The sequence below is a fragment of the Thamnophis sirtalis genome, unplaced genomic scaffold (assembly GCF_051295495.1).
Source record: "Thamnophis sirtalis isolate CommonGarterSnake01/CBP01778 unplaced genomic scaffold, rThaSir2_p1.2 scaffold_13, whole genome shotgun sequence".
Classification (NCBI taxonomy): Eukaryota; Metazoa; Chordata; class Lepidosauria; order Squamata; family Natricidae; genus Thamnophis; species Thamnophis sirtalis.
Window position 1 is genome coordinate 41,064,647 of NW_028261393.1, and position 18,536 is coordinate 41,083,182.

Below are 18,536 nucleotides of genomic sequence, written 5' to 3' on the forward strand. Positions count from 1 at the left end.
TGTGGCCTTACCAAGGCATTATAAAGTGGTATTAATATGAAAATGGATAAAATTCTGTCTTTTGCACAAGTTGCTTTGATGGCACCTTTTGAAATGTTCCATTTGCAGTTGTTCGACAGCCACAGCAAAAACTCAAAAAGATGTTACAGTGCTCCATGAGACATTTGGAGGAACTACCGTGTTTCTCCAAAAATAAGACTGGGTCTTACCATATTTTTCAGACTATAAGATGCACTGGAGTATAAGACGCACCAAGGTTTTGAGGAGGCAAATTTTAAAACATTTTTTTGCACTCTGCAAACCTCCCCCAAATGGCCCGTTTTTTATGAAAATGGGACCATTTCCCCCCCAAAAAGGCATAGATAGCTTTTAGGGGGCTTGCAGAGTGCTCCTGGGAGGTGCCCCCCCCTCGAATGAGCAAAAAATGGCCCATTTTTAATGAAAACAGGTCTGTTTTTTGTCAAAAAAAATAGCACTCATAGCCGTTAGGAGGCTTATAGAGTACTCCTGGGGGCTGGGGGGGGGGGAATTGAGCAAAAAACAGCCTGTTTTTCACTCATTTCTGCCTTCTGCAGCCCCCAGGAGCTCTCTGAAGCTTTCATGGCTATGCCATTTTGGTGAAGAGGATGGGGTTTTGGGAGGCAAAAAATGCTGTATTCGGTGTATAAGGCGCACCCAGATTTTCAGCCTCTTTTTTGAAGCAAATGGGTGTGTCTTATACTCCCAAAAATACGGTATATTAATTTTTGCTCCAAAAGATGCATTGGGGCAGTGATGATGAAACCTTTTTGGCACCGAGTGCCGAAAAGAGAACATGCATGTGCGCTCATAGGGATGCAAAGCCAGAAGAGGAGCTGCCCAGAGGGCATGCATGCACCAGAAAATGAACGTCTGGTTTCCAGTGCACGCATCTGCGGCAGCCAGCTAGACTTCCGGTTACTGGTGTGCATGCTAATGCCAGAAAATGGAATACCAGCTCTTCCAGTTTCTGGCGCTGCTGCATGTATGAAGGCCAGTTGATCGTTGTCGTGCGTGCATGTGGGGCAGAAACCCAGAAGAGAAATGGGCAACGCTGTGCATGCCAAGAGACATGGCTCTGCGTGCTACTTCGGGCACGCGTGCCATAGGTTCACCATCATGATATTAGGGCTTATTTTCTTGTTAGGTCTTATTTTGGGGGTAAATACAGTACTAAATGCGTCAATCTGGCTGACAATCTTAACATGGGCTTATTTTGGGGGTAGGGTTTTTATTACCAGCATCCTGAAAAATCATGCTAGGGCTTATTTTCCAGTTGGGTCTTATTTTTGGGGAAGCAAAGTAGCAGATTCACCACATAAAACTGAATACTGGAAAAATTGGGACATATTAATACGCAATGCCTGATTTACCTATGGATTTCACTATTCATTAAAATATAGGGCTGGCTGTCAGCTTGGCCGGCTTAAAAAAAAAAAAAGGATTCCATCGATTCAGGGGGATTCATGGAGCTCACTGGCTGTTTGCCTTGATGGCACTGGATCTGCCTCTGAAGATTGTCTGCGGGGAGACTAATGGGCTCCTTGTGCAGTTGGTTGGCCACTGTGAGAATAGACAGCTAGACCAGATGGGCATGGTTTATGTTTTTGCTGCATAGAGTCAACTTGAAATGCAAGAAACTGCATCTTGTAGCAGACAGAAAGGCCTCTTGGCTTTAGCCTGTACCTTTTTTTTCAGTCCCTCTTCCACCCTCCCTTGAATAATGCCTAATTGGCTTTAAGCTTAATTGCTTATTTTAAAGTTGCATTTTCCCTCCAACTTCCAATGCCCTCTTTGAAAGAAATGTCTGGAAAAATATATATAGGAAATTTGGATGGCTTCATCTACTTATACAAATTCAGTCAGATGCGTATTTTTTCCCTTGTTTTGAATTACTGAAAGATCTGAAGACATTGTCATAAAAAAAGGTTTATGGCATAAAATGTAACTTGGTAAGTTTTCAGAATATTTAAAACGTTCTCACTATAGAGATGCTGTAATTGTGATTAGCTCAGCTTATGGGACTCTGCTTTAATTGCTTTGAAGTAATATTCCTTTTATTATGGAACATGTAAGATGATGATGGTGATTACTATTATTATTATTGTAATTTCAGCTGTATTTTGGGAACGTTGCAATGAACTCCAGGACATTGAGAGGATCATGGCTCAGATTGAAAGAGGAGAAGCCAGAATACAGAGGAGGATTAGCATCAAAAAAGCACTGGATGTCAAAGTAAATCTGTCCATTGATATTCTCCTAATTAATCTTGTCCTTCAAAAACCAGCAGGTGGTGATTCTCCCTCCTTCCCGCTGAAAAAAATTATTCCCTGTCCTTTCCTAATTTTTCATTTCAAAACTTCATACCAATTCAGAAGTAGGCAAACTTATTCTTTGTCTTGATACATGTTTATAAAGTTGTAAGAATTGAAATGCCCCCAATATATTAATTTACATCAAGTTTGTGTTAGACATTTAGCAACCACATAAATATTTTTTCTTCCAGCTATCTGTCCTTAATCTGGTCTTCAGTAGTGCAGCCACTGTAATTGAATCCGTCCTTCTTATTGTTTAAATTGTACAGTACACAATTCCCAGTGAGCCTTTCGTTTCTTTGCAATAATGGTGAATATCTGTATCTCAGGTGTAGGAAGAGGGTGAAGGTTCATTCTCCTTAGCTTGGGGGTTGGTTTCTGAATGTTTTGTGACCAGGCTAGATAACATCTTCAGTGGAGTTTAGCGGGTGTTGGTGTCAACTCGCAAAGCCCTCCTGGCCTGCTCTCGAGTTGCCATAGGCAGGAGAGGGGAGCTGCCACGACCAGAAACACATTCCACGCATACCTTTCTCCATATTGTATCCCAGGACACCAGAGCCAGCTGGAGAGGCTGTTGGAGAATGTGATTTATGATGTACCCTGAGAGGAGGGGGAAAACAGGGATATAGTTGGGCCGTAAATCATGTGGGAGCAGAGCTAACTCCACTCAGGAACGGCTGACATGTTGCTCCTATAAATCACTGGATTTCCTTTGAAACTTGGCTTGAGGCTCAGATTAATTAGGGCACCGGAACCCTGACAATTAGTGTTCTTCTGCTTATAAGGGCTTCAGGTATGAGTGTGTCAACTGAGAGTCTTGTGATGGGCCAGGTATGGGTGTGTCAGGTGGGAGTCTTGGGGGGAGGTTACATCAGGTTAGGGTCATTGAACTGCTGGTGGGAGGGAGCTTGCGGGAGTTGGTTGAGGTTCGGTGCTGTCTCTGGTTAGCTGTGTGGTTGATTTGGATTCTGAATAGTTTGTATGCTAGTTGTAGCAGCCTACAAACCCTTCAGAAGTCAACCACACAGCTAACCAGAGACAGTACCGACCCACAACCAACTCATGCAAGCCCTCCCCATCAATTCACCTCCCAGAGATCCCCACCCGTGTAACCTCCCCATCACTAGACCCACCACTCGACACACTCACACCTGAAGTCTTTATAAACAGAAGAACACTAACATCCCCTAAATTTCCGCTGAAGATGCTACCTATCCTGGCGATGAAAAGTTCGGAAACCAACCCACAAGCTCGGAGAACGAACCTTCAGCTTTTCCTTTCTTTGATATAAGTCACTCTTCTTTTTTCTTGCACTTTCCCATCATTAGAGCCATTTCCAGACAGCCTATTTCATACAATGTCTCCCAAACAGGATAATTTGTCCCAATATAAGCATAACACTTTTCTGGTGTTACATCGCCAGTATTAAGACCTTAGAACTACCAAATACATTTTGAGCGGAAATGATTTGTTTGTTTTAACTTTGGTGTAATTACAGTGAATTTCCTGCCCTTGAAATAAGAGTGCATAGCTATTGAATGAGATGCTGACAGAAATGCCTAGCAGAAGAAATCTGATACATGCATATATGTTTATATATATATATATGTTTATATAACATTTTTAACACTTTTAGATTGCAAGGTATAAAGCCCCTTTCCATCAGCTGCGAATTCAGTACGGAACCAACAAAGGCAAAAATTACACAGAAGAAGAAGATCGGTTCTTGATATGCATGTTGCATAAAATGGGATTTGATAAAGAAAACGTGTATGAAGAGCTACGACAGTGTGTGCGCAACGCACCCCAGTTCAGATTTGATTGGTTCATTAAATCCAGAACTGCCATGGTAAGCAAAGGATCTGCTGATGCGGGCTTGGTTTATTTCTGCGTGTCTTTTGTTTTTTTAAACTCCTTTTGGTTTTATAGATCTGATTGTGTCATGTTATTTTTTTATTTTGAAATAGTTGATTACTACTTATTTTGCACAATGAGAAAAAAAATATTAAAAATATGCTTGTCTTGAGCTGTTTTGCTCCAGTGCCACGACTGCATGTCTATCCATTTTCCATCTAAGAATATGTGATGTCCTGATTTTAGAAGTTTCAGAATAGAGATGGAAGGGACCTTGAGGGTCTTCTGGCCCAACCCCTATTCAAGCAGGAGACCCTATACCATTTCAAACAAGTGGCTATCCACTCTCTTTTTAAAAACCTCCACTGATGAAGCACCCACAACTTTTGAAGGCAAGGCATTCCATTGGGTAGATTGTTCTCACTGTTAGGAAATTTCTCCTTAATTCCAGGTTGTTTCTTGATTAGTTTCCATCCATTGTTTCTTGTCTTGCCTTCGTGGCTTTGGAAAATAGGTTGGCCCCCTTTTCTTTGTGGAAGCCCCTCAAATACTAGAACACTGCTATCATTTCACCCCTAGTCCTTCTTTTCTCTAACTAGCTGAATCCAAATCCTGCAACTGTTCTTCATATGTTTTAGTCTCTAGGCCTTTATTCTTCTCTGCACTTTTTCCAAATCTCAACATCTTTTTTGTAATAGAATAGAATAACAGAGTTGGAAGGGAACTTGGAAGTCTTCTAGTCCAACCCCCTACTTAGACAGGAATCCCTACAACACTTCAGATAAATAGATATCCAACATCTTAAAAACTTCCAGTGTTGGAGCATTCACAACGTCTGGAGGCAAGTTCTTCCATTGGTTAATTGTTCTAACTGTCAGGAAATTTCTCTTTAGTTCTATGTTGCTTCTCTCCTTGATTAGTTTCCACCCGTTGCTTCTTGTACTACCATCAGGTGCAGAAACTACATCAGGAACTGACATAACGCAATACTGGCATCCCAAAGGTACTTTTTCAAAGTATTTTGTCTCTTTGTTAGAGATAAAGAAAGTCCAGTTACATTTTGAAAAAGCACCTTTGGGACAATCATAACCTGGATAGCTGAGGATCTCCGTAGACATAAATACTGGCATGTAACGAACTACAATTGGGGTCTGTTTGATGACATCGTAATGCCAAGGTACCTGTGATTTGTTTAGGTGAATCTCACTCTTTAGGGTTACTGTTATACTCTGGATAACATCCACATTGGAATATTTTTAAAGCTCCATTGGAGATATTGGGATCCATTTAAACCATCTATCTATGCTTTATGTTGATTGTCTTTTTAAATTCTGCCTGAAGTGAAGAGGAATTTTCTCTGCAAAAACAAATGTACAATTGTTTTGACTTTGGGCAGATAAAATGAAACGACATATTAAATTTTAACTGCTGAGGATATCATTGTTAAATTGTCTCTGCGGTGTATCATTTCTAAACCTCAGCATGAGTTTCTAGAACTGTTTTCTTTAGCATAAGAGAACATGAAAAGATGAACCAGACACAATAAATGTTGAGTTCCTTCTGGGAATATTCCGACTTAATGGCAAATCCCAATGCTTCCATAAGAGACCAATACTAAGCAAATATATGATACTCTCTAGCTTATGTAAAAGAATATCTCATTTTCCATAATTAGCTGCTTCAGCTTTCCATAACTTGGTGTCTTCTACATACAGCTACAATTCTGTCAGAGTTTGTTGCATACATTCAAATCCAGAAGCACACAGATAACTGATTCAGGTGGATTCATTAACTTTATATACATAAGAATAGATGAATAAATGTACAATACCAACAGATGGTTCTTCCAAGTAAACACAAGGCAGGAGAGTTACAGGCAAACATAAGCAGTTAGTTTCATTTCAGCAGACAAGCCTAGACAGACAGCTAGTTTACTTCTCAGAGCAGCAGACTGCTTAAGTTTCTGTTACAATTCTCTGCACAGACTGTCTGTTTAAGCTCCTATTGGCTGACTTAGCTGCTATCCTATTCATTGGCTGACCTTGTTCCCATGTCTCTCCCAGTCATGAATATTTTAACAAATCCCCCCCCCCCCTCTTTTATTGTTGTTATAAACACATCAAGTTATTGGAGAAAGCTGATTTTGAATAACAAAATGTGTTAACTAAGATGCCCAAGAAGTTGGAACAACATAGTAAAAAGCCTATAAAATTAGCAAGGATAAATGGCTAAGAGAGAGGACTCGAAGAAAGTGGGTAAAGGGACTCCTTTCCAATTTCTTCACATGAGGACCTGACTCCTAGTAAAATGCACTGATGGAGAATTCAGGACAGGCAGGAATTTGTTGACACATGATATAATGATAAGACACTAGTTTAGATAAGCCTTCTCCATATGTCCCCTCCAGATGTGTGGGTGTTGCAACTCCTTGACTTCCCAACCATGTTGGACCCATGACATCTGGAGGATAGCATGTAGTAGAACAAGGGTGTCAAACTCAAGGCTTGTGGGCTGGATCCAGCTTGCAGAATGCTTAAATCTGGCCTGCGGGGCCAGCCTGGAAATAGTAAAGGACCGCTCTGTGGTGCCTCTGGCAGCCATAATGCAGGCCAGAGGAGTCTGCACGGGGGCAGGGGGGGTCTGTGTACGTCCCCCCCCTGCTTCATTTTCAGCCTGGATGGCCTCCAGCGCCCTGCTGGCCCAAACAGGGCAGTGAGCCAGTGAGTCTCTTTTTATATCCAGTCATCAATTCTATTCCCTTATTGGGTTCATTCTTGAATCTTCTCAAAATACTCTTAGTCTCTGCTTCTATCAGGTATATATGCCTAAAATGCCAACATTTTGAACAAAACTAAAACTTTTTTTTTTGTAAAATTCTTAGCTACATAAAAGGATAAGAGTAAACATTTTGCATCTACATCTGCGCTTAAATATGCCAAAGGGAAAAAGCAAACACGATACGTTTCTGCAATTTGTTCAGAAGATCTTCATTACGTTCCGATGGCCACAAGGTGTCTCTCTGGTTCTAAATAAATTAGCTGAATTTACTTCTCAGTGCGGCTCATCGGCTCTGCTTTCATTTGAAAAATTATTTTTCAGAAAACCCATATGATTCTACGGCAAGTTCTTATTTTCTTGCCAGCATCTATCTTACACAGTATGAATCTGTAAGTGGCACGATCATTTCTGTAAGGCTCCCGTTCCTTCTTCTTCCCCAATCTTTATCTTTAGATGCTCTGCTTTAGTAGCGGCCTTTCTTCTTAGTGACAGTGATAAAGATGGGATCGTTAAACACCACTGATTCGCGGATCTGTTCTTTTGAAGGCATGATGTGGGCCTGTTCCCAATGTACATTTTTTTCTATTAGTCCAGGTTCGTTGGTGTGTGTATTCTGTACCGAGCTAGTCAATATACTGTATCATTTTTCTTCATTAACATATGCCTTATGGTTTATATCAGTGAAAAACAATATTTCTTCCTTTTAGGACACAGAAAAGTTTTCCCTGCCCCTCATAGTGGAGATTCCGTATTTTGACAATTTCTTTATGATCGAAAAATAGTCACAGACTTCATTCTAGAGTTCGTATAATGGATAGAGATGCTGATAATAAGGGTAACACCGGCACTTCGTTACTCTACTTCCTACTGTTCTAAATGATGACTGTGTTGCAGTAACTACTCTTAATTAGAAAACAACCTGGAAACCTTCAAACCCTAAGGTTACTACTTATAGAAATGGAATAGTGGCAACAAAGAGGCATCTAGTAATGCTACGTGATTTGAATGTCAAAATATATGGCAAACATTTTACAGGAAGTTTCATGAAATAATTAAAAGCTCATAGCGGTGATTATAAAGAGCCCTTGTGAACAAGTACAGCTTCATATTGGAGATGCGAGTATAATCTTTATAATTTGGGGCAGCATGGAATACAAATAAGGAAACAAAACACTTGATGTGCCTTATACGTGTGAAGAGGTAGCACAGTCACAGATAATATCTAAATTCAGGTAGTCTGAAGTCGATACTACAGCAAAATACTGCTAATGTTTCTCCGTTAATTTGCAGAGTTGGTATTGTGCTCAGTGTCTCCCATAAATACATTTTCCAAGGCAGGGGATGTAGCTTGGCAGAAGTACCAGCCAATATTTATTGATCTAATACTCCTATTACAGTGATGGTCTGAATGGCACTGATAACTTCCAGTAAATCCTAATGTCTCCTTTGCCCTTATGTATCCATGGCCAAACAATGCTCTTGTTGGGGTAGAAATATGAGAAGACAGATTAACAGAGTTGGAAGGGACATTATAGGTCATCTAGTCCAACTCCCCACTCAAGCAGGAGACCCGTCACCATTTCTGACAAATGGCAGTCCAATCTCTTCTTGAAAGTCTCAAGTGATGAAGCTTCCACAACTTCCAAGGGCATGGTTATTCCATTGGTTGATTGTTCTCACTGTCAGAAAATTCCTCCTTATTTCTAGGTTGAATCTCTGCTTGATCAGTTTTCATCCGTTATTCCTTGTCAGGCCTTCAGATGCTTTGGAAAATAGCTTCACTCCCTCCTCTCTATGGCAGCCCCTCAATATTGAAAGTCTGCTTTTATGCCTCCCCTGGTCTATCTCTTCACTAGACTAGCCCTGCCCAATTTCTGCAACTGTTCTTTGTATGTTTTAGCTTCCAGTCCCCTAATCCTCTTGGTTGCTCTTCTCTGCATTCTTTCTAGAGTCTCAACATATTTTTATAGTGTGGTGACCAAAACTGGATGCAGTACTCTAGGTGTGGCCTTACTAGGGCTTTATAGAGTGGTATTAGTACCTCCCTTGATCTTGATTGTATCCCTCTGTTAATGCAATTTAGGATTGCATTGGCTTTTTTTGGCTGCTGCTGCACACTGCTGGCTCATGTGTAGCTGGTTGTCCACTAAGACTCCAAGATCCCTCTCACAATTACTGCTATTAAGCCTGATTTCACACAGTTTATATGGAAAGGAAGAAGCTCTTGGAAAAACTTCAAATTATGAAAAAAAGTTCAGAGTAAAGATGTTTCATACTTATATAGACTTGGAATACTTCCAAAATACTCAAGGTATTTTTGTTTTCACGATTCAGTTTTGAGGTTGGCTTCAACATAAGGAAGTCAAAATCTCTCCGGTCTTCTATTGCCACATTCGAACAAGGAAACAATTCCCAGTGTAGTGTGTTAAATGAGTGGGAAGGTAAACACCTGGTATTGTGCATTCATCCATAACTAGGGAACATTTTTAAATAGCCTAAAATATCTTGAATTGTTACTTGTGTTGCATATAAAAACTGGAAGAAACTCAGACACCAGAAATTCTTTGAGAATCTGGGGACCGAAAACCTGTTTTCATCCCAGTCATAGTTTTCAGAGGGATCAAATTGTTTTTTTTTCCTTTGGCCTTTTTTTGTCATAATGGCACCCCATGAGAAGAAGAATAGCTGTTTTTTTAAAAAAATACCCTTGGTCTTGGTTCATTCTGATTTTGGGACAATAATTCATATTGGTTCTTTCTGTGTTTGCATTTCTTCATGTTATAGTGCAGGGGACCCCAAATTTGGCAACTTTAAGACTTGTGGACTTCAACTCCATAAGTCTTAAAGTTCCCAAGTTTGAAGACTTCTATTATAGTGTAAACAAGCCCTAAATTTGACAGCTCTTAGTTGAGGTTTGTTCACAGAGAGCTTAAATGCTAGACAGTATAGTTTTGGCAGAAAAAGGTAGAGATTGCAGGTCTTTTACCCCCTTCTCTCCATTATCTAGTCTCTGTGTCTTACGGAGGAGTAGTTATTTCACTTTTTGAACGGCTTTTGTTGCCCTCAAATGAGAGCATCACTTCAGTGAAATATTATTTGCTACCATAATTAAGCATATTGAGACCGTATTCCAAGCCAAAAAAAGATTTATAATGAGATTGATGTGTTCGGTGTTAAAATCACAAGCGGTGTTTATAGCGCTCACGTACCCAAATTTTAGACGTATTTTAAATAACACAAGCTGTTTCTCTATATAAAAGGGTTGATTAGCAGAGAGTACAGGAAATTTTATTGTGTGGTTGTAAGGCTTAGGAAGGGATGTCTCAGTGGAGAAAACACTGCTGCTGTTAATTGGACCAACTCATCTTCTCCCTTCCTGGTTGTCAGGTGTATGAAATGGTCAACTAAAAATACTTTTCAAAATATTTTTTTTGACAACCTTTCCATCTGTCAATTACAAATGGATCCTGGTTGGATCCTCACATACACTACATAGGTACAGTACTAGAAAAGAACTTCATGTATACGAAGGCTCACACCAGCTAAAGAACTGACAGGCGGGCCTTCATATTTTTCTACATATAGTAATAAATAATCATTCCTTTCACTTGCAGCCTGCCCGATTCAATAAGGCTGGGTGGCTCATAACAATCAAATTACAGTAAAATCAATAAAACGGAAGGATAAAAGATGGCAAAAGGGATGAAGTGAGGGGTCAGACAGACAGAAACTTTATTTATTTTGGTCATTGGCCAATAAAAATGCATTGAATAAAACAAGCAGCACAAAACTATCCTCTAACAAGAACTATTGGCAACCATTTGTAGCCGAAGCTTACACATAATAAGAAATGAATTTATCTTGATCATTTAATAGTCGTGCAGATAAAAATTATCAGAGTGCCACATAAATATAAATAAAGAGCAATCAACTGGGGGCAAATACTCCTGCAGAACTGGCAATACATGAGCTGTAGTTTTTATGGTACCCATATCACAGGAGAAGTGAGGTGCTCTTTATCTCTTACCAAGGCCTGGGTCAAGGAATTTGTATGTCCAGTGCATAGTTTTAAGAAGTATGGCTATGCTACCCAATTTAGAGAACTCTTTCAAAATCAAGAACTCTGGTGATGCAGTGGTTAGAATTGTCAGGGTTCCAAATAGCATCCAAAATGAAATTAGAATCCAAGGCAATGTATTGCTCAAAGTTCCAATTTATTAAGAGAGCCATGTTGGCTCATCTGGGAAAACCTGAATCGGAGGCGTCCCGGTTTTCCCACCCAGTTGAAAGCTCAAGACCTTGCCCCCACACCCACAAATCCATCATGGTCGAATCTTCCACTGCCATGCTGGTAGCTTCCACCCATCCAGTTCCGGTCAGGTGCAGAGGAGCAAAGACAAAGGATGACTTTGGCTTTCTAGAAAGAATTTTGTTATGGCTACATATCATCTAACTCCGTATTGTCCCACCCCCCCCATTTTCCCACAATTGAAAATGCGTAGTAGAATAATAGAAAGTATTTGGCAGTTCGATTCTCACTGGCTCAAGGTTGACTCAGCCTTCCATCCTTCTGAGGTGGGTAAAATGAGGACCCAGATTGTTGGGGACAATAGACTGACTCTTTAAACTGCTTAGAGGGGGTTGTAAAGCCCTGTGAAGTGGTATATAAGTTGCTATTGCTATCGTAGAATCACAGGGCTGGAAGGGACCCTGGGAGTCTTCTACTTCAACCCCCTGCCCAAAGAAGGAATCTTATGTTGTCCTGGACAAATGGCTGTCCAATCTTTTCTTGAAAACTTCTGGCGATGGAGCCCCCACAATTTTGGGAGGCCAGCCATTCCCTTGGTTAATTTTTCTCACTGTCAAGAAATTCCTCCTTATTTCCAGGTTGGATCTCCCTCTGATGAGCTGCAACCTGTCCTGCCTTCATGTGCTATGGAGAATAAAATAAACAGCTAAAGAAGGCTCTTGATTCTTTGCTATTTCTGGTTTTAAAGAATGTGCGGTTCAATGGTAAACCAAACTGAAAAGCAAAGCAGGACAATGTAAGAAAGGCAAAGGAATTTTCTGGGGAAAGATTCTCTTATGCACCCTTGCATTGTTGTTGTTATTAGTTGTTAGTTGTGAAGTCGTGTCTGACCCATCGTGACCTCATGGACAATGTTCCTCCAGGCCTTCCTGTCCTCTACCATCCCCTGGAGTGAAGCTCACGCCGACTGCTTCTGTGACTCCATCCAATCACCTCATTCTCTGTCATTCCCCTTCTTCTTTTGCCCCCCCATCTTTCCCAGCATCAGGCTCTTCTCCAAGGAGTCCTTCCTTCTCATTAGATGGCCAAACTATTTGAGTTTCATCTTCAGAATCTGGCCTTCTAAAGAGCAGCCAGGGTTGATCTCTAGTACTGACCGGTTTGATTGCCTTGCAGTCCAAGGGACTCACAGGAGTCTTCTCCAGCACCAGAGTTCAAAGGCCTCAATTCTTTGGCGCTCAGCCTTTCTTATGGTCCAACTTTCACAGCCATCCATTGCAACTGGGAAAAACCATAGCCTTGACTATAACCTGTATATGACAAAGCAAATCTCACCAAGCATAACTTTAGATGAAGTTGTTCTCCGAAGTCTCTTGATAGAGCCAAAGTAGAAAAGTGCAGAATTGTGTTTATCTTAAAGCAGCCACCTGTTTCCAGAAAAATCAATCTGGCAGTGTCTACCCTAAAGGATTGTGGAGTGCTTTGGATTCTGTTTGCAGCTGTATCTTTTCCTGGGGTCTGAATGGCTGCCTTTTGGAACTGCTGCAGGCTCCCAGGGAATGGTGTGGCTCTATACACAGAGATGCAGTTTGGTGTCCTGTTCACACTCTTTTCCGTGCTCCAGAGGGCTTTTCTGGCATTGGATTCAAAGTGCCGTTCAGCTCTACACTTAAAGTAGTTATTCCACAATCTCACAGGGCAGAATGAGGGCTGTGGCCCACCTCCTCTTCAATCCTTTGGATTATAACTACTTTAGAGCGCGTCCTGCTGCTAAAGTCAACAAACATAAAAGCTACGTTGCCAGCATGAAGCACATTTTAATAAGATTTCCTGGCTTCGTTTCAGCCTTTCAGCATGCATGAATTATCCACACCTTGCAGCCTGGACATCTTGCCTTTTAATGCTTCCACTCAGGCTTCCTTTGGTTAAAGTGCTGCAGAACTTGATATTTCCTTTTGATCTTACACAGGAACTCCAGAGACGGTGTAACACGCTTATATCGCTCATTGAAAAGGAAAATATGGAAATTGAGGAAAAAGAGAAAGCTGAAAAGAAGAAGCGGGGAACCAAGACACCAGCGGTAATTAATGAATGTCCACTTGTTGCATTTGTTTTTTTGTTTTGTTTTTACATTTAAAACACATCACGTTTCCTTCAATGAATTCAGAAGAAGCTTTGAGACAGGAAGGAAAATAAACAGAGTCGTTCAAATTCAAGTAAAAAAACAACATGAACTGGTGTAACTCAATTAATAACAACTCAAAAAAACAAACATATTGGCCAATAGGGGAAAATCATGCAGCTGGATAAAAAAAAAAGTATCCATCCTTCTAGAATGAAAGAAGGGGGGGGGGAAATAAACAAAACAGCTGCCAAGATCTTTTTTTTTAAAGTAGGGAATTGTTGGCTTTCCAAATATTAGATTGCAAGTTATGTCTTTTCCAGTGGTTGGTCTTCAGGGACTCCTGAGAGAATGTGTAGGGACATCGCATTTTGATTCCTACTTGCGGCAGAGATTTACATTAAAGACTAGTCAATAACCTGGCGTTGCCTGGGTATTTATTTATTAAGGGGAAATGTCCTGATCAAACATAATTTCTAATGTTGGATTTTCCCCCTTACCAAAGGGAGCCCCCTTCTGGAATACTGTGAAGCCATTGCCATGGCAACTCCACTGCGCTGTGCATTAGAAGCCATTTTACGGGAGTGCAGTAGAAGCCATTTTAAGGCACAACAGGCTGTATCTTAACAGAACACACACACCCCAAGGCGTGCTATGGATGTCTTACCCTCACAGTATTTTTCTCCAGAGAGTAAATCATCTGTGTATCAAATTTGGTTGAAATTGCTCGAGGCGTTCTAGAGTTATGTTATGCTGGAAATCACACACACACGCGCGCGCGCACACACACATTTTTATAAATGCCCATTTATATTTTTATAAAGGAGAAATCTCTAGGGGATAGGGATCATAGGCTCCCGAAGGGTTTTATGAGTTAAGCTTCTTGGATAGTTTGCATAGAATATACTGGTTAAAAATGTGATGAGTTGTAGTGGTGAATGAATTTGAAATTTTTAAATACACAGTTGCAACAGAATTCACAAATTGCAGTCTTTGTAAAGTTAACACTGACTCCTGGAACTGCAGGGGTAAGGGAAAGTTGGTGAACCTTTTGAGACTATCCATAATCTTACTGCAAAGTCTTTAGAGCTTCATTGGGTAGATAAAATGATTCCGGTTAAACAAACAGCAGCCCAAACGCGTTGTTTACCATTTTTGTTGGGAAAAAGCTTGTTAATTAGTTACTTAAAAGAATAGAGTTGGAAAGGACCTTGGAGGTCTTCTAATAGTCCAACTCCCTGCTCAAGCAGGAGACTATAACATTTCAGACAAGTGGCTGTCCACTCTTTTCTTAAAAAACCTCCAGTGATGAAGCACCCACAACTTCTGAAGGCAAGCTGTTCCACTGGTTAATTATTTTCACTGTTAGGAAGTTTCTCCTTAATTCCAGGTGCTTCTCTTCTTGATTAGTTTCCACCCAGGATCAGAAGGGGGTGAGGTTCAACCCAACCAGATTTGCAAGACAACATGATAGCAATAGCGCTTAGACTGATATATCGCTTCATAATGCTTTTACAGCCCTCTTTAAGCAGTTTACAGAGTCAGCGTACTCTCCCCAACAATGTGGGTCATTTTACTGACCTTGGAAGGATGAAAGGCTGAGTCAACCTTGAGCCAGTCAGGATCAAACTGTTGGCAGAATTAGCCTGCTATTCTGCATTCTAACCACTGCACCACCATTGGCTCTAATGTGTTTTTCTTAGAGCCAATTTCAATAAAAGACATTTTAGCCTTCCTGTGGAGTTGATCTCCTGGTTAGTATACGAGTGGTGGGTTCTGACCGGTACGGCCCGGTACCGGTAGTAGTCGGGAGCAGCGGCCACCGTACAGGTATGGTGACTCGTTTGGCCCACCTGCTTGCCCCGTTCCATACCTATTTTTGAAGCAACCAGGCCAACTGCACACGTGCGCACAGCATGCGGTTCCTGTGCAACCTCCGATGAGCAGCTGGGTGTCGCAGATGTGGTGGAAAGTGCATACATGCGCAGTACACGTCCGGTGTGTGCACAAACGGACCATGAGCAGCGTACAGGTAGCGACGGTAAAAGCAACCCACCACTGTAGTATACCTACTGGGCCTGATAACATGATCCACCTACTGTGCCTCTTTTATGAAAGGCAGCTTCCAGTTGTGGCAACCAACCTGTTTCCCTGAAAGTAAGATCTCCATAGATAATAAACCCAATCGGGCTTTTGAGCACATGCGCTAAAATAAGCCCTCCCAAAAAACATTGCAACACAGCAGCAGCCATGAGGTGACCACGCTCACCGCCTCCTGCACCTCAAAAATAATAAGACCTCCCCAAAAATAAGGTCAAGTGCTTATTTCGTGGGTCAAAAGAAAATAAGACCCTGTCTTATTTTTGGGAAAACATGGTATGTTTTATAGCTCTTCAAAGTTAGTCAGGGTTATTGTTTAATTGATTGGAACATCTGACTCAGCTTCCCCTTTTAGAAGAGCTCATTTTTTTTTTTTGGTAGGATGTTCTCAGTTTTCTCAGCAAAGTCACTGAATTTGATTAATGAGTTTAATAAAAACATGGCATACCAGTCTGTTTCAGGTGGTGTCTGTTTAACTGAAATCGCGGTGTATTAGTCGAACTTATTTGAAGTTCTGACCACATTGGAGGTGGTGGACAGTTTTACAAGATTATACGTAGTTTTAAAAGGTTTGCAGATTTTCTCCCAGCACTGTTTCTTTTCAGAGGCCCTGTTTGTTCATCTTTTGGGTTGAAATGTGTGTCTGTGGATGGGTGAAAGGTAGTGAAGGTTCTTTGTTACCTTCATCTGGTGACATAATGGCCTATTCGATTTCATTACCTTTCTAAAATACCATGTGAGTAATGAAAATGACATTTTCTTCTTTCCCCCTTCTTTTAGTCTCAAAAAAGAAAAGCCGAATCTGCTACAGAAAACTCTGGAAAAAAAGATGCCAAGAAAGCAAAGACGTAGAACTGAGAAACTGTATCCAACTGAAAAAAAAAAATATTTTCCTCTCTAACCCAAGTTTTTGAGGCTGTCTGTGTATTCCTAGTACCGTTTCCCCTCAATTCTTCGTGGTTTAAATTTTTGCAAATCTGTATTTTTTACGTTGCCTTCCTTTACCTTTTGAGTAGCTTAATATTTTATGCATTCCAATATTTTTATGCACTTGTACTTTGTGATATTTCTTATGTCTTCAGCAAAATTTACTCGGTCCTTGTTCTTCTAAAGATTGTGCTGAGTTTTTTTTTTAGCTTTCATGTTTTATATGGTGCTGCTTTCACACAAATGAAGCCCCCCCCACCCTTCCATTGATTCCGTAGTTGTACTATTGTTTGCTACTTTATATAATTGTGGAGACCTAAATGGAATTAAAATAGCCTGAGGTGAAAGACACATTTAACGTCGTCTGCTCATTTTCAATTCTTTTTCATGTACAGTTTTTGATATTTTGAAGGAGCACTTACAGAATTGTCAAAAACGTTTTTTTTTTTTTTTGAAAAGGCAACTGGACTGATTCTTTTGAGGAGGAGGAAGAAGAAGAAAAAAAGACCATTTGCTTCCTATCCTGGAAGCATCATCAGTTGTATTAGATGGTGTGGGAGATGGAAGGACAATTATTGACAGTTGAGATTAGTTGGGCAGGAGGGAATGATTCTGACAAGATGATGGTTGTGGGAATGGAAAGATTGTGTCTTCTTTGAAGGCAACACTCTCCGAGAGCTGTTGTGATTACTTGGGGGACACTGGAATCAGAGGCATGGAATCCTGTTGGAACAACCAAATGGAAACGTCACCTTCTTCATAAAAAAAAAAAAAGAGGCCTGGAAGCCATCTTTTGCATTGGACCTATAGGCCTGCCACATTTAATGGTGTGGAAAACAGGAGGGGGGGGGTTATCTGGAGTAGGGGTGATATATAAAATTCCTTTCTCAGAGCGTCAAGGACACCTTGCCCTGCAGTTGTGATGGTGTGACTGGGAGGCATCTCCAGTTTTGGACAGTGCCTGACTGGACCATAGTGACATGTGGGTGCTGTGCAGGGACTTTCAGTTGGTTGGGGAAAACCTGGAAACTTTCAGATTCGGCTTTTCCCAGATGTGCCAATAAGACATCTTTTAATAAAATGGAACTTTGGGGAAACTCAAGCCTCGGAGTTTTCTTTCGTTAGGGGTGTTATTTGGAACACTGATGTTGAGTTCAGTTGCCTTTTCAAAAATAAAAACCATTTTTGATACAACTGTGACCTGGATGTCTGAGAATTTTCATTGACATTTGTCTACAGTTTTTGGAAAAGAAGATTTATTTGAAGGCTTACACATTTCTTGCTATGCTGTTATTTTCCTTCCTGCTATTTCCTTGATGTCTTATTTTGAAAGGCAATGCTCTGTTAGGTATTCACTTAAGAAGAAATATTCTTCGCCTACACTCAGATTTCTCCATTTGCATGCTATTTGAAGTCTCGGATGTCCGTATATGGTGTAGCAGTAGCGGAGAATAATCATAGCTCCGGTTGAAACATTGGGATCTTGGTGTTTGTTGTGGGCGTGGAGCTTCCCAATGTAAAGGTTTTCAAGCTATACAGTACATGTCAATCGTCATGACTGTAAGTCATGTAGAGTGTCTACATTTATCTATGCTGCTCAGACATAGATCATCAGTTATGTAGAGCATTCTAATTTGGTTACAAAATTGAGAAATCGGAGAATGAAGAGAGTTTTGGTTATAGAATACTAGCTGGATACCCGTGCTTCGCGACAAATCTATGTGATTGGGCAATGCAAGGGAAATCTGGTTCAATCCGTTGGCTCAGTGGTGGTCGGGGATTGAAACACATAAGTGAATATCACTCCTGACGCCTTGAGTCCTAAAGCAATTCCATAGGTGGAAGGCATAGACATTTTTGTGAGGTACGGACTTTTAATACTGTAAGGAGCCCCAGTCCACTCCTTAGTGAAGCAGTGCAATGCAATGTCTGCCAGTTTGAACTGAGGTAATGGAATGTGAGGCAACTAGCAGTTGGAACAATTCTTTTCAAGTGGGGAGGGGGAGTAGAACTCCTTAGCATCAGAGCATGTTAATTACTGTATAAGAAATACTAATGATCATTTCGAAAAATCCTTTCTTAGCAAGCACCTAGAAGCCAAGAGGAACATACGTGCCAAATTTCAAGTTTGTAGGCTTTATGGTTCTGTAAATTTCGTGATGAGTGAGTGGTA

The 18,536-nt window shown here is 40.8% G+C and overlaps 1 protein-coding gene across 1 annotated transcript in view; it reads left to right on the plus strand.

Moving 5' to 3' along the window:
• SMARCA1 (SNF2 related chromatin remodeling ATPase 1) overlaps window positions 1-16,714 on the plus strand; it is a 50,027-nt gene extending 33,313 nt beyond the window's left edge. Inside the window, exons 21-24 of the mRNA XM_087728344.1 lie at window positions 2,135-2,253; window positions 3,970-4,182; window positions 13,184-13,294; window positions 16,217-16,714. Of these exons, the coding sequence (XP_087584470.1) occupies window positions 2,135-2,253; window positions 3,970-4,182; window positions 13,184-13,294; window positions 16,217-16,288 (515 nt within the window). The 3' untranslated portion in view covers window positions 16,289-16,714. The remainder of the gene's footprint in view (window positions 1-2,134; window positions 2,254-3,969; window positions 4,183-13,183; window positions 13,295-16,216) is intronic.
• The last annotated feature ends 1,822 nt before the right edge of the window (window positions 16,715-18,536 follow it).